We start from the raw sequence: 20,744 nt of genomic DNA on the forward strand, positions 1-20,744 counted from the left end.
AAAGGAATGAAGGCCAGTATACCAACACCTATGTTGGTATATTTGCCTGGGTGGCACTGTGGTGATGCATAAGCTTTTAATAGAAAATAGGATGGGTGATAGGGAGAGAATTGTTAACACATTTTCTTGCAGTACATAGACAGCAAACATTGAAGCTTTGTTAATGTCTAAATGCAGAGGTATGTAGAAAGGAAATAAAAGGCAGGTAAGGTGGAAAGTAGCTGTTGCTGTTTCCACAACTAATCATGGCTTACAAAAGTAATAGGGCTTGGTTTCTGAATCTTCATTTCTGTGCCACACTCCAGCAAGGAATTCACTTGGCGGGGATGATGAGGACCTGGGACCTTATGGGAGCTCTCTGATTTTGTCCCAGTTAGAAAAGCAGGGGCTGGCTTCTTAGTGCATGGGGGAAAGGGTATTGTGCATTGCACCCGTGACAGTGTGTCTCATCAGGATTTCTCTGTGTGGTTTTGCAGTGTTTTGTAGAACACAACTGGTTTCACTTGATCGGCATCATATGCGGTCTTGCAATATACAACTTCACAGTGGTAGACCTTCACTTTCCCTTGGCTCTGTACAAAAAACTCTTGAATGTGAAGCCCTGCCTAGAGGATTTGAAGGAGCTATCCCCCACGGAAGGAAGGTATGAAAAACAAAATTTGCAGCCTTTCTGGGAAGGCAGACCATCCATCTGAGAACAAGAAATGCCAAACTGGGTAAAAGCTGTTCAATAAAACACCTCCTGATCCTTTTGAGTGACTAATGAATTTGGGGGGCTGTGATCCTAGCAAGCCGGTGGTGAATTTCATGCAAGACTTCTTTCCCACAGGCTATCAGATCCATCTGCCTAGGCTCTAACCTCTGTACTCACCTTCCCAACCCCCAGAAATTGGGTATCAACACAGCCAAAAGATATCTACCACACTCCTTTGAAAACAGGGGTGGGAGCCTGTCCCTCCACTGTGTGATTGTATGCATGATCCCAGATCCTAGCCTCAGCCTTTCTCCCCAAGCCAGGCTTGGGTTAGCAAACAGATCTGCTGCACGTCTCATGTAGCCCAGGATGGGAACAGTGCGTAGGATGTAAACTGTCCTATCCCTGAACTCTGGCCTGCTCCCATACCAGAAAGAAGGGACTTGAATGGAGTGAGGGAATGACTTTTTCTAAATGGCATATTGAATCTTCTCTGCCTAATTGCGTGGGGATATTGGTTCCCTCTGACACTGAGAGATTAAGATCCCACTGTCTGGCTGCTGTCTTCTTTTTTCTTCGAAGTTGCTGTCTGACTTATCTGCACAAAGCGACAGCTGTATTTAACAATAATGAGGTAAAATGCCAGGAAGACAGCAGCAGGATTTTGAGGGATAGGAGAAGAATATTTTCTACATGATGGGGATACAAATATAATCCACCCTCTCTTCCTCCACTCCCTTAGACCTTCGTGTAGCGATGGCATAAATATCTAGCACTCCTTAAGAACTAGAAATGTAATTCTGTTCTAAGGCCAGGACCATTAAAGGGGATCCATGTACTAGGTAGGCGTGGACTATATTGATAATTCATGTGGACTGGCATTTATCCTGCTTCTAACAAAGCATCTCTTTATTTGAGGTGTATTTCTTTCTTACCCCTTCAGGTGACTCAGAGATTCTCTCTCTTGCAATTCTATTACCCAGATGTATGATGCTGTTTACTTTTGCTGCATTTTTTTTCCCCTTTAGATGTATGGCTTTTTGAATCTCTGATTTTTTTCTTTTCTCATTTCTTTCCCTACCTATCATGTAGGAGTCTTCAGCAACTTTTAGATTACCCTGGGGAAGATGTAGAAGAGACATTCTGCTTGAATTTTACAGTAAGACACATTTAACGTATCAGCTCTGTGATTGCTATGGTACAGTTGAAGCCCATCTACTTATTCATGTGTATTATGGTTTATTCCCGACTATGCCTGTGGCACATACCTCATGTTAATGTTAACTGTTAATGTTAAAATGTTAAAATTTTTTGCTGTCAACTCTCTTGTTCTTTTGTATGTGGTCATGAAAACTGAGCTAGTAAGTAGATCTAGCAAAGTGGTTTTTAAAATAGCCTTGTTATTGCTGTGGCACGTGACTTACATGCCAGTGGCCAACTTCTCACACTAGACAGTTAGAAGTTGATTCCGGAATCCTCCTTGAAAATGGAAGTTAGGCTTTGACATCACTAGGTCAATTCTTGAAATGCTAACACAATTTAGAATTTTCCTTGCTGTCATAATACTAATACTTGTTAACTTAAAAATTTATAGTGTGTGTACTTGGTCAGACTTTCTTAGAAACGAAATGCTGGAGGCTATTGCTAGGAGACATGCTGAGGTAGTCAGCTTTTCTGTGCGACTATGGCAGTAAAAATTCTTCTTCTAGGTAGTAACCTAGATGCAGTAGTTTCTATTACACAGTGGAGTTTCCGTGAAATTCAGAGTTTGATCTTTGGAATATCAGGTACGTCCCTCATCACGTGCAAACATGTAGAACCTCACAAAGAGGTACAGCATCATTATTCTCAAGCTGTGTTTTCCTCTGTTGACTAGGGCAGGGTAAAGACTTCCATATTTCAATGTCTTTGCTTTAAAGTCCTGATGCTCTAACAGGTTGTGAGTGATGGGTTCATCTTGAGTTTGATCTGGGTTCTTGACTCTCTGTCAAGGACCTGCCTGGGGTAAAAACAAGGTACCAGGAAACTCTGCTACATGCTGTGAAGAAAATCCTTGCTGAGCTAGGAGAGTGTTGTCCATTTCCTTGTTTCATAAATGAGAGCACATAAAGTGTCTTAGATCAAACTTACCTCTGGAGTGAGTCAGACTCTGAGGAATGCACAGATTGTGTCTCATGCAGGTCAGAGCTGCAATTCAGCGTGAGGTGATGAAGCCATAATGATGATAATGCAGACTGTGTAAAAAAGAATACCTCTGAAGTAACACAAGAGATTTTTCTGCAAATTCTCTTTTCACACAAAAGGACATTCTTACTCTCTCTTTCTTGCACTATATACTGCATAATTTATAAAGACGTACAGATACATGTGCTAAAACTTTACTCATTTCAAATAACTGATATCCCAAACTTTGAAATTAATAACTCATCTTGCATGTCAAAATCTGAGCCTCTTGTGTATGGCAACTTGAAAATTGACTCTCTTGCATTTTTTCCACATGACCAATTTTGTATGTACAGAATATATGTTTGTACTGGTACCATCCTAGGCCAGGCAAAAGCAGGAAGATGTCTGTGGTCATGCCATCTTGCAGTGAGAGTGGATAAATTAAGCTACTGAGCTTCTTAATATAAAAAAGGGAATCCTTCTTATTGCCAGAGCATGTGGGCTTAGTTAAATACAGTTTTTTAGTTATCAATCTCTTGTTTTTTTCACAGGAAATTTACTTAAAAGATTAACTTTTTTCCTTTCTGTGTTTGCATTCAGAATTATTAGCAGTCCTACAGCAAATGTAAATGATGCAAGGTGGTGAAGCACGCAGGGCATTTGGAGCAGAGAAAAAATGTTCTGCAAAAACCCTTTTCTCTGGCCCACCCTTCACATGCCAGTCATCAACTGTGAAAGAGAACTCTGTATCTCTCTGCAGGCATATGGCCTGAAAAGTACGTCTGGTAAAATTAGTTTTCTGGTTTTGTATAGATCTGCAGGGAAAGCTATGGTGTGACAGAGCAGAAGAACCTGATTGAAGATGGAGATAAAATTCTGGTGCAGAAGGACAATAGGTAAGTGGGGCATATGTGGGGATGGACTCATATTTGTGGTGAAGTCAGGTGCAATGCCACAGAAAATTTGGCTGAGGTGGAATGTGGGATAGAATTAGAAGTGGCCACAAACAAATTCTGAGACCAGTTGTTCAAAAGTTACTGGGTGCCAGTGGCACTTGAATAAAAAGCAAGTTTTCATCATCTTTCCACCAATGTTTGGAAAATGTCCCACACCCTTTTGGATGGACATCTTCCCTATAAAATGCCTTCATAAAGACCCTTGGCGGTTTTCTCATGGTAAATAGAGATTTTGGCCCTTGAAGGTTAATCTCCCTGATGGTTTAGAGAGGAACTGTATGTGACCAACAGAACTGAACTTGGCAAACTTGTTTATACTGTTAATTCTGGAGCCGGAAACACTTTCCCTTGGGTACGCCTGATAGAGGACCACCATCCCTGATTAGAGCCATAAGGCTCTACTGTACATAGATTCCTTTCCGTTTGACTGAACACCTGAGAGTTATTACTAGCACAGCTACCATTTCCCCCCCCCCCTTTTTTTTTTCCAGCTGCTAAACTATTTTCTTCTCATAATCCTGTAATTGGATTTCTACAAATGCCTTTATTACTTGAAGCAGCGTTCAAATTCTTTCTCTGCTGGCAAAACAGTGTGATCCAGTGACTTGTCAGCAGCGTGGTTAGGGGCTTGTGCTAGGATTGCTGAAGACCTTGCTGGCAAGCCTGGAGATGAAGTCATTTCCTATTAATCTGATTATTTAAAAGGGTTCTGATTGTGTCTAAAGCCATTGCTGTAACAAAAGCTTTGTCTGTATTACCTTCTTACCTACTTTACTACTACCCAAAAGGGTGCAATTTTACAGCTGAATAGCTGCCTCCATGCAAAACCCAGGTGGAGATGGAGCAGTGTAAGTCTGTCTCCCTGCAAAGAGAAGAAGGGCTTTAGGTAATTAGAGGAGAGTTTAATCTACACTTGTGTCAGTGAAGTAAAGGTGAAAATGCCAGTGATAGTACCCTTTAGGTACACTCGAAAGAAAAATGACCTTTTTTCTACTGTGTGCCATACTGGCCCTAGGGGGAGGAACAAAGATTTTAGTTGAGCAAATGTTTGGGAAGTGCACCCAGGTGAGCTCCTGCAACTGTTTATTAAGTCAGGATAGGCAACAAGAGAAGAAAATCCTTAAGGAGAAAGGCTAGTGTGTAGTTCCACCAGCTTAACACATTCCAAAATGCAATTGCTTCGTCTTGACCAGAGTTTTGAACTCAAGCTAACCTCTAAATCCAAGTCTAGACATGGCTGTCAATTCATCCACCTTACAGTGCTTAATGACTTCCTCCACCCCTACATTTAGAGGCCAGGGACCAATTTGCTGCCCTCCTGGCCTGAATAGTTTGCCGTGTGCATGTCTTTGGCACTGCCCTTCCTGCTTGAGGAAAGTTCACTGGGAACCGAGGAATGCACAGGATTGCTTTGACTGAAAAATGCCAGATAGGAAATGCCTGCATTTTTCCTTTCTCCTTTGGAGTTAATATTGGGTGTCACAACATAAAATGTTCTTGGTAAAGGGTTCATGACCGTAACAGCCAGAGAGGTATTAAGCAACAGTTAAGTGCTTAATCAGCTTGGATTTCCCTAATGCTCAGGTGACTATCAGGAAAACGACAATAAAACAAATGCAGTGGAAAATAACTCCCCCTTTGCTATATGATTTCTTATTCCAAGTTTTCATATTTGTCAGTCTGCTTCCTTATTTTTTTTTTTACTTTCTCACCCCTCCCTTGCTGCTTTTACATAGCATATGCATTGAGAATTCCTCCACCAAAAGGTCAAAATATTTCTTTCAGTTGTGACCTCCTCAGCTAGAGATTGAGATATCAGATTCCTTGGTGTTCCCTGATCTGCTTATCCTCTGAGTGCAGATGTGAGCAGCTCTCCAATGTCAGGCAAAAAGGACACCTCCACCCACAGAGAATAGTTTCGTGCCCCAGTTTGCCACGTTGGCTGGTGCATTATCATCAGGTTTAAAAAAAAAAACAAACGTCAGGGGAAATATTTTAAGTAATTGCATAAATAAAATTCGAGTGTTGCACTCGGATCACGATGCTTTGAGAATAGGAAAAAGAGAGTAGAATAAAGATGCTTAAGCTCCTAACAAAATCCAGAGCCAGGGTTTGGCCAGGGCCTGCCACAAGTTTCTTGCCAATGACTACAGAATGGTGTTTTTATTTTAATGCTGTTCTTGGGAAGCCTTGAAGCAAAAGAGAGTTGTCATTCTGAGAGGAGTCGTTCTCTTTGCCACGTACTCCAAATGCACAAGTCCTGTATTTATTTAACCAGAGTGTGAAGGCTGAAGAGGAGGTTTCCCAAGACTATTTTCTTGCTCCGTAGTGCGGGGTGTTTCTTGATTTCTTTTAGTTGCTTTCTCTTTGGGGCCAGGAGGGAGGGAATTGGCCATGCAGTTTCAGATCAAGACTTTTCAGAGCAGGATTTCCTCAGTCTGCCTCTAGGCTACAGCTTTGGCTTTGAAAGTACTGAACCACTGGCAAGACTCGTTGGGGACTGAGTCACCAGCAGCTGCCTCTGAAAATTCACAGGGTACCTAACTAGGGCTCTGTGAGGCTCTTGGTTGTGGAGGTGGTAGTCTTCTGGGCATCGTCTGTTTGATTTGGTTCCCTCTCCCCAGCAGAGCACTTGCTCACAGCAGCCTGGCAGTCCGAAGTGGTTGCAGGTGGGCACAGAGCCCTGTGCGGAGTAACCCCGGACACCCGCGGGCTGCGAAGAGCCGTAGGTTATTTCCTGGACTTGCTAAACGTAGGGTTGCAGGAGCTGGGACAGGGGGGTGGACACGTTCCTCTGGTGACTGATATTTGCTTAACACTCTGCAGGCACGAATTCCACAGGGAAGAGTGCTCTGTTCCTGACACCTCCCCCGCGCTTGGTGTCACCCTAGCTCCCTCCTGGCCCTGTGGGCAACTGGATGCAAGGCCACTGGGTGGGTTTACTGGTAGTATAGAGCTGGGCTGCTGGGGAACCTCCCATGCTGCCACTGCCGGGGAATAAGCAGGCACATGGTGGTACTTGCTGCCTAATACTTTGTCCATGTTGCAGTGACTCAGCTTAGTGAGAGGAGGGCAGTGGGTTGAACCTGTTGGAGACTCGTGTTTGCAAGACACATTACAGGCAGAAACAGGTAAACTTAGCAGTGCTGTTGCTCAGGCATGTGATTAAAAGTGCTTTCCTTTGCCTGCTCTCTCTCAATGCACTAGGGAAGAATTTGTTGAAGCCTACGTAAATTACATCTTCAACCTCTCCATCCATGAGTGGTACACGGCCTTTTCCACTGGCTTCCTGAAAGTGTGTGGTGGGAAAGTCCTGGAACTCTTCCAGCCCACAGAGCTCAGGGCCATGATAGTTGGAAACAGTAACTACAACTGGGAGGAACTGGAGGAGGTAAAGCTTCCCTCTTGTCGTATTTTTCTTCTTCTTTACAAGTACCAGGATTGCATAGTTGTATGAGGTGGGCACTAGCCTGGGACGACAGATGTCGTCTTTTATGCTCCTTGTACACCTTGCCATCATTCACAGGAAAAGTTTCTTACTGGGCTGTCCTGCTACTGATAAAGCTCAGGGAGGAAATTCAGGATGAGAAAGGACAGGGGAGAAGGACTTCCATCTGCTGTTTTTAGGGATGAAACCTGAGACTGAAGGGAAGAGACAAAGTCAGGGTCTTCACCGGCAGTAAAACTCACTCCACTGCACAAGGGCAAAAAGTACACAGCCAAGAGTTGAAAGGGGAGTCTGGACACAAAGTAGGAGTTGTATCCTTTCAAAATGCATAGATCAGCAAGTTACTTGCTCTGTCTCAGCCTCAGCAGTAAAAGTGGCTTTGCCATGCAGAACACTCCTGTTCAGGAGTCCAGCCTGTGAAGGTACTCCAGGATTCCTCATGACACATGTAATTAGCTGAATAGCTAGAAGCCTAATGCCTGCCTTCCACATATTGCTAGGAGAACCCTTTGCTGGGTCTTCGAGCCATGCTATTGCCCATGACCCATCCTGTGCTCCAGTTTATAACTCTTAGACATCAATCTGATGTCAGATACCAGAAGAGATCAGGTCTGGTTTCTGCTTAGTCTTTGCTTTCTAGTGCCAGATGAAATGATGTGCCTTTTTGGTTTTTAATAGAGCGCTGTCTATAAGGGAGACTACACTGCGACACACCCAACTGTGCGAATGTTTTGGGAAACCTTTCATGCATTTCCCTTGGAAAAGAAGAAGAAATTTCTCTGTAAGTATCTTGCAGTGGTGCAGAGTTTCTCCTGAAATTGAAGACTCAGGTGGGAGCGTCTGCAGAGCTCCAGGGTTATGGCACATTGCATTAAGTGCTAGAAGATGATCCAGCATGAATGGCTATCCCCTGAGTGATCTGCTAGTCAGATAAGCTGTTTTCTCCCTCTCTTGTTTTTTTTTCTTTTGTGTTCATTTTTACCCTCAAAATCACTGGATGATATCTGCAGTGCAAGATCCAATGCAGTCTCTCACAAGGGAGTGCAGTATCCATCCGTTCGCCTTGCCAGGAGGTGAATTCATAGCAGTCCCCAGTGCTCATACTTCATCTGGTTCCTTCTTCTGCAAGCTGAGCTTTCAGGCATTGCAGCACTCTTCTTAAGGGCAATGGGGCAGTTGTAGGGTGACAGCTGAGTGGAGAAGCTAGTGTGTAATGTGACAGGAAAATGAGACCACGTATTGGTGTGACTGGGTAGCAGATACCTCCCCTCCTGACGGTGGTCTCCTTGTGCTGGTGTGGTGGCTGGTGTGCTGAGGAGGAGAGGAAATCCCCTGCAGAAGTGGCCTTGGGAAGTGCATGTCTCTGTGTGTCGCTTCAGGTGTCCCAGCCACCCGCAGATCTGAGCTGCTGTGTGTGGGTCACTTTATTTGGGGACAAAAGGAGAGACGAGGAGAAATACATGGTTTTAAGGGCAGCTGGCTCTGAGTTTGTTGCTACAGCCAACAACTTTTGCTCCCTTGGGTGTCCTGGTGGACACCAAGTTGTCCATGGGCTGACAACGTGTCCCTGCTGCAAAGGCGGCGAATGGTATCCTGGGCTCCATTACGAGGGGTATTGCCAGCAGGTCAAGGCGTGTGATCTTTCCCCTCTACCTGGAGTGCTGTGACCTGTTCTACTCCCCAGTGTACAAGAGAGACATGGACATACCGGAGAGAGTCCAACGAGGGGCTGCTAAGGTGACTGGGGGACTGAAGCATCTCTCCTGAAAGGCTGCGAGAGCTGGAACTGTTCAGCCTGGAGAAGAGAAGGCCCACAGGGGACTTGATCAGTGTATATAAATACTTGAAGGGAGGGTGCAGAGAGGACGTAGCCAGGCTCTTTTCGGTGGTTCTCAGTGAAAGGACCAGAGGCAATGGGCACAAACTGAAACATCAGGAAACGCTTTTTCCCTGTGAGGGTGACCGAGCACTGGCATAGTTGCCCGGAGAGGTTGTGGAGTCTCCATCGTTGGAGATACTCAAAAGGTAGACACAGTCCTGCGCAGGGGGCTTGGCCCAGAGGACCTCCAGAAGTCACTTCAACCTCAGCCACTCTGTGATTCAGTGACTCCTGCAAAGATAAAGGCCAGCGTTTTTGTGAGGGTTTTTTTCCCCCAAAGAAACGAGCAGTCAGCACGTTTGAGTTGGAAAAATGGCTTGGTCAAAACTTGCACGCTGAAGTTAGCAGCTGTGTAGAGAGGGTCGGGGAGTCTGGGTTCACAGCAGAGCCTTTTGTGGGTAACTCCCCCATAGGAGGGAGCTTTTAAGGGAAGGGGAGCCGTGGGCTGCTTTATGTACTCATCTGTGCACCCAGCAACGGCCTTGCTTCTTGCCTCTGCTCTCCTGCACCTCCCCTGTGAGGCCAGCCACGCCCTACGTGGAGTTCAGTCAGCCCTTCGGCCCTCCAGGCAGGGTCCCGCCGGGCAGGTGGGGATGGAGTTTGCCTTCAGGTGCAGCCCTCGGTTGCCTGCCCTAACTGTCCAGCCTTCCCCCTGCTTCTCCTAGTGTTTCTGACGGGCAGCGACCGCATTCCCATCTACGGCATGTCCAGCCTGCGCATCGTCATCCAGTCCACCGCCAGCGGGGAGCAGTACCTGCCCGTGGCGCATACCTGCTACAATCTCCTGGACCTGCCCAAGTACAGCAGCAAGGAGATCCTCAGCGCCCGGCTGGTGCAAGCCATCGATCACTACGAGGGCTTTAGCTTAGCTTGACCAGTGTGGGAGAGGCACAGACACTTGGGTATGGAGGAAGAAAACGACGGGCTTGGCTTTATTTTTTATAAGGGAAAGGATCAGAACATTTTGGGGGAAAATATAATTAATAATCATAGATTGAGATGATGCAGTCTCAGCCTGATGCTGCCAGCTTTTTGTGGGGCTCCACCAGGCAGAGGCTATTGCTCTGAATTTTCCCATCTACTGAACAAAATCAGTTCAGTGGGCGTTTTTGTTGTTTCCCCTCCAACTTGACATCACTGCCCTCCCGGCAATACCTTGTAGTTTGCTTTTATTGCCCCTACACACACACACACACACACTTACCTCTCCTTTTAAATATTTTGGTGTTCCTTACAGTTAGGCTATGGTGGAAATTGAGGATGAAATAGTGATCTCCTTTTTGAAAAGCTGTGATTTCCCCCCACCCTTTTTTCCTCCCTTTTTAAATGCAAGCTGGTTCTTGCTTGCTTTGAATGGAAATATCCCCTCTGCCCTTTGGTCCTTGGTGGATGGTACTGGGCTGGGACGTCATTTGTGACCCCCAGGGCGGCGTATGAGTGATGCTCTGTCTTTTTTGCACCAGAATGTCTCATGGAGAATATGATGGTTTGGGGGGGGGTTGGCTTCTTTTTCCTCACTTGTCTCGAATTTTGTTTCCAAGCAATGTCTTTTCAAAGAAGCCTCAGACTCCTCTGGAGCGGGGTTTATGTTCAGGCTTGTGGAAGGACAAACCCTACCTATAATAACGGGTTTCTTAAATTGCATCTCTCTTGTGTTGTGTTTCTATCTTGGCAAGTCTACAAGTTAGACGGGTGGGCTTCGCTGAGCCCTGCTTTTCCATCCGAACAGACCTGCTATTCCAGTACAAGATGAGGTGGCTGCTTTTACCACTGCCGCCTTTCTCCAGAGGAGCCACGCGTGTGTGAACGTGCACGTGCGCACGTGTGAGCGTGCGGGGGTGCGTGAGTGTATGAGGTGTGTACAAGCTCTCCAGTCTCATCAGGTCAGAGAAAAGAAAGAAGCGCGAGTTCCACATTTGAGTGATAACCCTCTGTTTGGAGATTGGTTTTATTTCTGCAGTTAGGGTTACTTTATTTTGCTGTTTGAGAGGAGCCCTTTCACTGGACAGCTGTTTTGCTGGGGGGGCCCTGAAAGACAATCTGTATGAATTAGACTGGAAATGTACATTAGGACTTGAGCAGGCAAAATCATTACCTAAATCTATCCTGTAAGATTGGAGAGCCTTTATCTTCCTTCCCCCTTTAAATGAAGTTTGAATGATCCCCCCCTTTTTTCAGGTCTTGATGTAAATCTCATTTTAAGCCTAAGGTGGTTTTGACATTGACTTGTTATTAGGACATAGTATTTATGCACCATGTTCAATATACAGTATTGAACTTTGCACCTCGTGACAAAAGGTTTTAGGCTTCTGGGTTTTTTTTAAGACAAGCTGTGGGCTACACTGAGAGCCCTCCAGCCTCTTTCTAATGCAGCATTGAAGACAAAGATACAATTATATCAAATGTTTATTTTCGATGTGTGTGTACATAGTACAGTATTATGCAATAAATTTGATGTTTAATTCTGAGTGAGTGGCTGCCTTTGTGTCAGGAAGCAAAGGAGGGGCTGCTCCAGGCACCGGCACTGCCTCTCCCGCCGGCCTCGCCGTACCTCTGAGCATCGGGAAGAAGGCGCTGCTTGCCTCCGCTTGGCCCTGCCGCTGGTGAGCACCCCCGCCCATCCCCTTGTCGCTCGCTTCCATCAAATGCTGCCCTTCCCCTTCCTCGCCCGGATTGGGCCCGGTGCGCTGGTGGCTAAATGAGAGCAAGGCAGGACGCTGGGGAAATGGCTGTCGGGCACTGGCGAGCATTTGGTGGCAAACGGTGGCACTGCTCAGATGCCAGACAGGAAGAGGAATTTTCTAGGGGAAAGTTTATTTAAGAACAAAGTAAAATACTTCCCTGCCTCCATGGAAAATATAAATACACACATAGTTAAACACATATATTGCACGCATGTATGTATATATGGATAGATTCGCTGACCGGCCGGCACTTCAACCCCAGCCCTGGGCCAGCGGCTGGCACGGCCCCACCCACAGGGCGAGTTTCGCTCCGGGCACCGTGGGGACAGTCGCAGGCTACAGCCTGGCTCTCCTCTCGGCAGCTCGTTTCAAGGGCTGGTGAATCACTGATTTGCAAACACATCCAAAGAGGACTTGGGAAGCACCTCAGGCTGGAGGACGTCTGGCAGCACTTACCCTCTGAAACTTGCACATACTAGGAAAAACAACTGATGTCTTAGCAGAACAATTAAAAGATAAGATGCTTTAATTTCACTGCCTTTAACATAAACATCCATTATTTGACTGTTTACTCAGGAGTAAACAGAATAAAACCAAATGCAACTTGTAAGAATGACAGGTTTTTCCTCTATCTTTAACTCTTGCAATCTTATTTTGTCCGTAACCCGTTCATCGTCATCATTTAAATAAACCGCAGAGATTTATTACACCACAATGTGGTAAGACACAGACATGCGTGTCTGAAATGGCCCCAGCGGATGGGAAGCCCAACAGACCGTACTGCCATCCTACAGCAGTCAGTTTGTTCTAGTGACATGGAAACAGGTTGTCGTATACTAACAGCTTATTTATATCACATAATGTAGATTTTTGTACAGTACTTCACACCTTTTAAAAACACAGTCTTGTTTTTAATGTTCTCCAGTCAATACTCACTGATGTTAGCATAGACAAATCATCAAACAAAACGCACAGATGTTGCTTGGATTGACTTAGAGGAGTGTGGCAGGGCCAACATCATTTCTGGCTATTTGTGGCTAATGGGAAGTCAAATCATCTGTGGGGGATACAAAGACAACATTTTGGTGCTCAGGTCTTGGAGCCCTCCTCCTGCGCAGGCTTGGGAGAGGGGAGTCACAGCATCTGCAAACCCAGGACAGAAAGCTGAGCATTTGTCATTTGTACGTGTCTTTTCAGGACTGGAATTTTAAAATTCACTTCTTCTCTACGATGGTCTTTCCTAGCAGTTCCCTCTGCAACTAGGCAGATGATAGTTGTTTGGGTTTTTTTTTTTTGCCACGGGGAAAGACTTGAAGAGAACAGTTTAAAGAGAGAGATGGCTAGGTGTGTTTTTTTTTCTTTTAATGTACAATCTCAATTAACAGGTTTTGTTACTTTTAGCTTTCAAAGTTCAAAAATATAAACTCTCTAAAGTGCATAATTGTACTTACATTTCATATAAACTATCTGAAATTCTAGCAATATACCATGTAAACAGCGGTAACTAAGCATCAGAAAATGCTACAATCTCATCAGTTTAAAAATAAAATGGACTGTTCCCTACATATCATTTATCAAGATTTGTCAGGGGCAAAACCCAGCAAAACAGATAATTTATCAGTACACAGTGCAAACAGGCTTTTAAAAATAAGCAGAGAAACCATACTCCCGGGAAGCCTTGGCCCACTGGAAAAATGTACGACTATGAAGAAAGGGCAGAAACTGCTTCTCTTGTCCATATAAAGATGTCCAGGCCCCGATTCAGCAAAGCGCCCAAGCTTTAGTCCATCGTAATTCAGCAAAATCCCAAATGCAGACCAGCCTGAGGCACACGCTCACCACGCATGCTTTTGCTTTGCTGAACTGGGCCTGAACAACATCAAACTGAGCCAGCGCTAGGACTTTTTTGTAACCCAGCATCCTTTCTCATCCCACGCTTGTACTAGTAGAGCGACACCAGAGCCGGTTTGGCTCAGCTGCTATATCTAAAATAACTAGGGAGCTGACTAGGGACTCTGAGAAGAAGAGCCTGTAAGAGCAGGCTGAAGGACAAAGGCACAGCTCTGTTTTCCTGGGCTGCCCTGTGTTCAGACAGGGGTTCACCCCGGTCAGGCTTCCCTTCCAGTCAAACATCTTCAAAAGCAGTTTTTGAGCCCATTTGTCAGCCCAGTTAACACACTCAAAGGATCAGTTTTGCAGAGGCAGAGCCCCACATTTCTCAAGTGATGGAAACTCAGCATCTCTGAGAAGCCAAGCCCCAGGTCAGCACGCAAGTCCTCCAGACTCTTTGGAAATATGAAATTCAGTCTTCACTGATTTTATATAGAAAGGGCAATTCTGCAATCAGTTAAAAAAACCCAACAAACCACCAACCTGGCAGCCCCCTCCTAAGTACTTTCACTAACGCACACACATCACTGCCTTACCCATCCAGACCAGTAATGGGCACGTGCAAGCCCATGGGGAGAAGGTTGCCTTTTGAAGTGTTTATGGGATCCTGAAGAGACCAAAACACCCTCAGCATCATTTTTGGCAAGAATTAACATAGCACATACAGCAAGGGGAAGGAGGTAAGTCTGAGTACCACAACCCAAATATATCTATTTGTGAGCCCACTTGCCCATTTAAAGAAGGAAGGGGGAGAAGTGGTTCTGGGGGTCCTCTTCTTGCCTCCTCCGGCGTGACCTGCGTGAGGCCTGGCTACAACGACTGGCACTGCATTTGATGTCAGCCATTTGGCTTCTGCACATTAGCTCCCTGGGGGATCAACGCAAAAGAAAGCATTACAGAAATGCTCTCCCTGGGACATCAGCCCAGGCTCGGGGCAGAGCGAGTTGGTCCATGCAAGCCTCTGGAGTGGGAGAGCGAGCCCAGGTGGCCTGGGACTGCAGAGCTGTGAGCCCTCAGCTACTTGGTGCGCTCCTGAACTTGCTGCCTTTCACTCCTTCAGGCAGCATCTGTCTGACACGAGCATCTCAATCAGGTGTCCCAGGACTTTCTTTTCTGAAAGTCATAAACGAATTTAAAAACGTTGATTCGTCAAAACCTGAGACATGGGCCCTTTTTATAGGCAGAGCATGGCTCTAGGCTTTCAGTTCCCTGCGGTACCCTCTGCGCTGGTATACCACCAATACACACCGGGAAGAAAAGACCATCCTCTGTTGCCACCATCACAGTGTCATTGCTGCAGCCCACGTCGTCTGATTGACAGTGTACACACAGAACAAAATCTAGGCTAGCGAGTATGTATGACACCCACATGGACTGTTCAGCTTGGACTCTTACGTCTGTATCAGATGATGAAGCACACGTACTAATGGGGTGGGTCTTCCAGATACTTGACACCAGACATTTAACTGATCAGCTACCAAAATCCCAAGGGATTCTGACTTAAAGCTTTTAAAACCTCTTTTCCTACCAGTTGCCTGAACATGGTCATAATGTTACAGTATCACCTTCCAAGCGGAACAAGCCAGCAAGAACCTTGCCGCACGGCTCATTTTCTTCGCTATCCCAAACAGATCCAAGTACTTTCTTCTACTTCAGTCGAGTTGGCCATCAAAAAAGTGGGAAGAAAACCCAACTCAAGCCTAAGCAAAACTGTAACTCACACAGCTCTGGGTGATGACCGGGAGATTCTTACAGCATTTATCTAGAGCAACAGAAGATGTTGGACTCCAAACAGTCAGATCAAAAGTCTGAGCAAATCTTTACTGTAGCTACAAGAGAACAGCCTTGGTGCTATCTGACCTGTGCCTTCACATGAGATCAGTCAGGGCACTCGTCTGTTAAACTAAAGTAGAAGCTATTTGATGATTTAATCGCTATTCATCCTACTTTGCCTCTTGCTATGATATCCTGGGAAAAAAGAATAGCATGGCTGGCTTCAATATTCTAAATATTACAGGATCTGTAAGCAAATCAAAACAGAAGGATCCCTTCAGTGAAGTCACTGAGCGCAGCGTCATGTCTCCTACACTGGCAAACTCCATTTTGGGCATCAGGCCTGAAGAAAGAGTGGGCAACAGCAAGTGTAGAAAGTGATGGAAAGCCACTTTTCCTCCCCCTCCCGCCTCTGGGAATGGCCCTTCAGTTCCCAGGGAGCTCCTCAGCTCTCCCCAGCCAGGCTCCTGCTGCATCCACTTCATGCATTTGTCCATTTGGTGCTCTCTCCTCTTTGTTTACTGGCAAAAACAATCTCCTCCTTTACATGATCTTGGAGCTAATATCTCTTTTACTGATCAGGACCTCCAGCAGCCTCAGCTTGGCCTTGATCTGCTTGTATTCATTGTATTCTTCAGCCATAGGAGTGCGGTCTTCTTTCTGCACGTTCCTAGTGGGAGTAAAAGCAGATCATGAGGATTTCTGTAACAGGATGTCTTCCCTCAGCAGCCTCCCTCCGTCCCCCAGCAAGACCTACAAAGCAGCTCCTCTCCTCCACTCCCCATCAGGGAACAAAACCAAAACTTTTCTCCTTTGAGAGGAGAAGAGAAGGAAAGGGAAAAAAAAAAAAAAAAAAAAAAAGAAGAAGGGCAAACAAACTGCCCCCACAAAGCATGGGACGCTTGCATATTGAGGCTGAACGCAATCCCATGGTTCCAAATGCAAAACCTTATTTGAAGCATGCCCTACTTCTCTGAAATCGCCAGCCTCTACACAACAGTTGAAAAACATTTCAGGAGCCATCTGAATGTCAGCCCGCGAGCATGGCAAAATAAAATACAGCTTCTCCTGGCTTGGCACCACATCGCTTAAATCAACAGGCACACTTGTGAAAAGGAAGATGGTATCTGATCAGATTTCTCTTAGCTTACATGAAATTTTTAAGTTTTCAGTGATTTTACAAGAACGTCTAAGGATGATGGCCAGTGGCAAGAAACTAACAAGATAACTTAAGAATATAAATATATTAAAACATTCTACCAGCTCATTAATGAAGGACATTTTCTGAAAACAATAAACCCAGCTACATTAAAGCAGAAACACTTGTTAAACTAGTGTCTGAATACCTCACAGACAAGCAAGAATCGGACAGAAATCTAAACATACATCATTAGGAAAAAACCCAATTATTCTATCACATGATAGAAACTCTTCTATCATTCCTGCCAGCTGTGGTAAAGGCAGCTGGATTTTCACAATCTGTACTTTTGCTTCCCACTGCTTTGTCCTAAGACAAAGTTTTCAAAGAGGCTGTGGTTCCTGAAGTTCTTTGTGGAGGGGTGAGGGAAGTAATTCATTTTAATTGGCAATGGTAATGAACGTGGGTAAAACACGGATGATGATTAAGAAGAAATATGTAACAGTGAATTCAGGTAACTTTCCATATTTGGAGGTCTTTGGAGATGCCAAACAGATTAAAAGTAGTTGAAAGACAGCTTAGAAATTATTACCTTCCATTTTGTCGGAAAAAATTATCTTCAAAGTCTCTCAATTTTTTTCTGATTCGCTTTTTCTCTTCCCTGACTTCTTGGAGCTGCTCTAAGAGTTCAGGGCTGTTGGGTTTAAATATAAACAAGATTATACATATGTACACAATTATAACAGGAAACATACAGTAAATCTACAAATGTATGGTTGTACATATGCCAAGCAATGGAGTTGCTCCTGCAAGCAGCTTTGGCAACCTGATGTTACAAGTAACAAAAAGCTCTCTGAATCTAGTTCAGCAAAATGATTATACACTGAAGCTGAAGCCTCTAAGGAGGTCAAGTGTGCATTTCACAATTCACCACTAACTTCTATGAAACCTCCTTGCTGAAGATGGGTCTGGTTTTGGTGACTTTTATAGGATCAAGATTCAATGGTCACGACTTAAGGCTACCACCTACGTGTGTTTGCATCAGACCCAGGTGCTTGAAACTAGCAAAGCTAGTTCAACTTGACCTCTCCAAAACCTTAAAAACCTTGTAGAGTACAGGGTTGTTTTCATGATAAACACTTGCCACTGGTGAAGCAGTGCTACTATTTAGTATTAGAATCCAAAGATGCGGAAGTCAAGTACCAGCATCGGGACAAGGTAGTTTTCTCCCAAACCCTAACATACGAAGGTCTATTGCATTTGAAAATAAAGTGCAAAAACTTCTGACTCAGATCATAAATGGAAAAAAAATCTAGACACTTTTCTGACAAATAAAATGCTATCTTAGCAAGAAATAACTTTTTGAAGTTGCCTGTGAATTCAACATACATGGATGCTTCATGGAGATTTGAAAGCCCCATATCCTGATTGCTCCTAGATGGCATCTTATCATCCACTGGGGAAACAAAGCCGTCAGCATCATCTTCTAGTTGATCCAAGAAGCTACGCACGTTGAAATCTGTTTTCATGGTAATTGTGAAATCTGGCTTCACGTTGCTGTCCTCCTCGGACCCCTCCTCTTCCTCCTACCGAGAGGGACAGAGCACCCCCTCAGAATAGGTTATTGCTTCCCTTCCCAGAAACAGGTACCTCCTTTCACCACATGCACTGGGGAACAGATACGAAAAGTGGATAGACAGAGCAAGCACTTCAATCACTAAGCAATACAGGACACCAGAAGACCACCAGTAAGACACCCTATACCCAAAGCATGTCAGAGAAACCGCGACCGCCAACTCAGATTGGTTAATGAGACGCAAGGCAACAAAACTGAGTGAAAAAATACCTGGGGTTCTTAGCAACCTGTTACTTAATTTATGTATTCTGATGTAAATAAAAACGCTTACAGCCATTATGCACACTGTGTGAAGCATACCTGCCATCCTCTACGCTTCCCTACAAATACACCTGGCAGCATACAGATGCCAGGTTAGAATGCGAAATATTCTCTCAATAGATGCAGCTCAATAGCTCTCTCTAACGGCTGAATTCAAGGCCTCAGCTGCTCGTACCGTGATACCAATGAGCTCAGATCAGTCTTTCAATGGCCCAAATGTGGGATATGATTGACTGTAAAAGGACTGCTGTTGCTAACGTGTTCCTGACATCAGCTCTGTACCATTTAGCTGCAATATGCTAAAAACTTGAGTGGATACACTCTGCCGAGTGCAATTTCCCCAAAATACACTGACAAACTGGTTGCATTCAAATTTTGTCCAAAATTTATAGGCACAAGATTTGGAAGTCTCTGCTGCACTTGGTACTTGCTAATCCATAGCGTTCTCAAATGTAGGGCTTGTCCTGCAATACTGTCCAGAAATCCTTTGGATTTTCAGGGAACAGGGCCCAGTTTCTTACTTACAGAGACACTTCTAGAAGGCAGTTTTCGACCTTAATATAAGGAACGAGGCATAAGCATTAGAGGAAGATGATAAATGCCAGCATGGACAGTAAGTCTCTTAAATATGTATGTATGTGTGTATATATACATTTTACAACCATGTAACTCTAGCCAGGAAGGATCTAAGCACATGCATCTCTTTAAAAGCTTTTGAGGGATAATATCACTGAAGTCTTGAAGTATATGCAAAACTATATTGTTGTACAAGAAGCCTTTTTTTTTTTACTTTTTTCATGTGATTCCTTGTGAATAGTTCAATTATTCCTAAGAGATTGCTCCCAGATTTCAAGCAAAAGGGGAGAAAGTAACACCTGGACCTGTCATAGTCCTGTTGAATCCTCAAAGTCAATGATTTATAAATGCATACGTTTACATCAAATCAGAGTTTGCCCAGAGTTTTCTTTTTATGTTAAAGCTCTAAGCCATGAAAACGCAATGCAAAGCCACAGGCTGAGAATTACAACCAAGATGGAGGCTTGAGGATGAAAAAAAGATTAGCTGGAGGGAAGTTTTGAGCAATAATAATAAAAGATACATAGAAGTTGGAAAACATCTCAGGAAAATCTGCAGGGATTGTGAAAGTTAAAGCAATATTTATCATATGATTAGGTAAAACCATTTCTCCAGATGTAAATTGTATAGCTTAAACAGAAGGCACAAAACAGCAGTCACATATTTCCTTAACCCTGCAAACAGCTTCAGGCTGGGCTGGGGAGGGGCGACCATCGCTCACTGCCATTTACCATTCCCCAAGCACGCTGTCCTTCCCTGCCGGGTAAGGGCAACTAGGACTTGAAGCAGGAGAACGCCAATCCTGCTGCATCAATCAGCAATTAGCAAAGGACGATTTGCTAAGTCAATCTAAGCAGTAAAAATGGTATGCGTTATTTTAGGGGAATCTCTCTGGCACCAAAGGAGGAGCTCCCGTGCCCTTCCCTGGGAGAGCAAGTTGCTTCTGGATTCCCCCTTTGGAGAGAAAGGAAAGGGACAATTTTCATAAGCAGTGTGACGAACTGCTCCCGAGGACAGAGGCAAGGTGTAACTTGAATCTGTAAATCTGGCAGCAGTCTCTTCCCCATAGACGCCCACGAGCCTGTCTCACTCGCCTCACTCCAGGGCACCAGCGCGCTGCCCAAGCCAGCAAGGATTACTCTGGCCCAGAGCTCAGGAGCGAGCCGCCTGCCAATGGAAGCCCATGGGAGGAAAAGGAAGTGTAGAAATTTCACTTCTTCAGACCTCAGTGCCAAAACACTACATCTGGCTGTCACAAGACCTCTTAAAGCATTTTGCTGTTTAAAACAAAGGAGCGAATTAAAAGGATTCTTAGTGAGAACTCAAATGGAAATGACCATCTAAGGCCTTCGCTTTAAACAAGTGTCACACGGGAATCTTATTTTAAATCTGCACTGGCATTTATACCTGGAACCAGAATGATCTTCATTGACTAGATCCATTTGGCTTGCACGTGCTTGGATCTTCAGGCAATCATGAGGCATTTAAATTTTCCAGAGTTACAAATATAAAATCTCCAGAGTATCCCATCATCAGCACTCCCAGCAAGCAAGCTTCCCAATGACTTTTACTACACAGACAATATTCAAGATACTGTACCCAAATGTTTGGTAAGGCTTCACCTCAAGTCACCTTTCAAGCTT

At 44.7% G+C, this 20,744-nt stretch overlaps 2 protein-coding genes across 23 annotated transcripts in view; one reads left to right on the forward strand and one right to left on the reverse strand.

Moving 5' to 3' along the window:
* The window catches only part of LOC142082027 (putative E3 ubiquitin-protein ligase HERC3), a 54,930-nt gene extending 43,319 nt beyond the window's left edge, over positions 1-11,611 (forward strand). For 8 of the 12 annotated variants that reach the window (XR_012673554.1, XM_075149541.1, XM_075149546.1 and 5 more), the window contains 6 exons: positions 477-643; positions 1,787-1,853; positions 3,674-3,756; positions 7,024-7,207; positions 7,943-8,045; positions 9,809-11,611. Coding sequence is in view for 11 of the 12 variants with exons in the window: in XM_075149541.1 (XP_075005642.1) it covers positions 477-643; positions 1,787-1,853; positions 3,674-3,756; positions 7,024-7,207; positions 7,943-8,045; positions 9,809-10,017 (813 nt within the window). In the remaining variant the exon portion in view is untranslated. Of the gene's footprint in view, positions 1-476; positions 644-1,786; positions 1,854-3,673; positions 3,757-7,023; positions 7,208-7,942 lie in introns of all 12 variants that reach the window. The other 4 variants (XM_075149545.1, XM_075149549.1, XM_075149550.1 and 1 more) reach the window with 4 other exon arrangements.
* The window catches only part of FAM13A (family with sequence similarity 13 member A), a 135,810-nt gene continuing 125,528 nt past the window's right edge, over positions 10,463-20,744 (reverse strand). For all 11 annotated transcript variants that reach the window (XM_075149561.1, XM_075149560.1, XM_075149558.1 and 8 more), the window contains 3 exons: positions 18,018-18,214; positions 17,221-17,322; positions 10,463-16,160 (listed from right to left, as the gene is read on the reverse strand). In XM_075149561.1, coding sequence (XP_075005662.1) covers positions 16,034-16,160; positions 17,221-17,322; positions 18,018-18,214 — 426 coding nt within the window. In that variant the 3' untranslated portion in view covers positions 10,463-16,033. The remainder of the gene's footprint in view (positions 16,161-17,220; positions 17,323-18,017; positions 18,215-20,744) is intronic.

Source organism: Calonectris borealis, chromosome 4 (assembly GCF_964195595.1).
Source record: "Calonectris borealis chromosome 4, bCalBor7.hap1.2, whole genome shotgun sequence".
Taxonomy (NCBI): domain Eukaryota; kingdom Metazoa; phylum Chordata; class Aves; order Procellariiformes; family Procellariidae; genus Calonectris; species Calonectris borealis.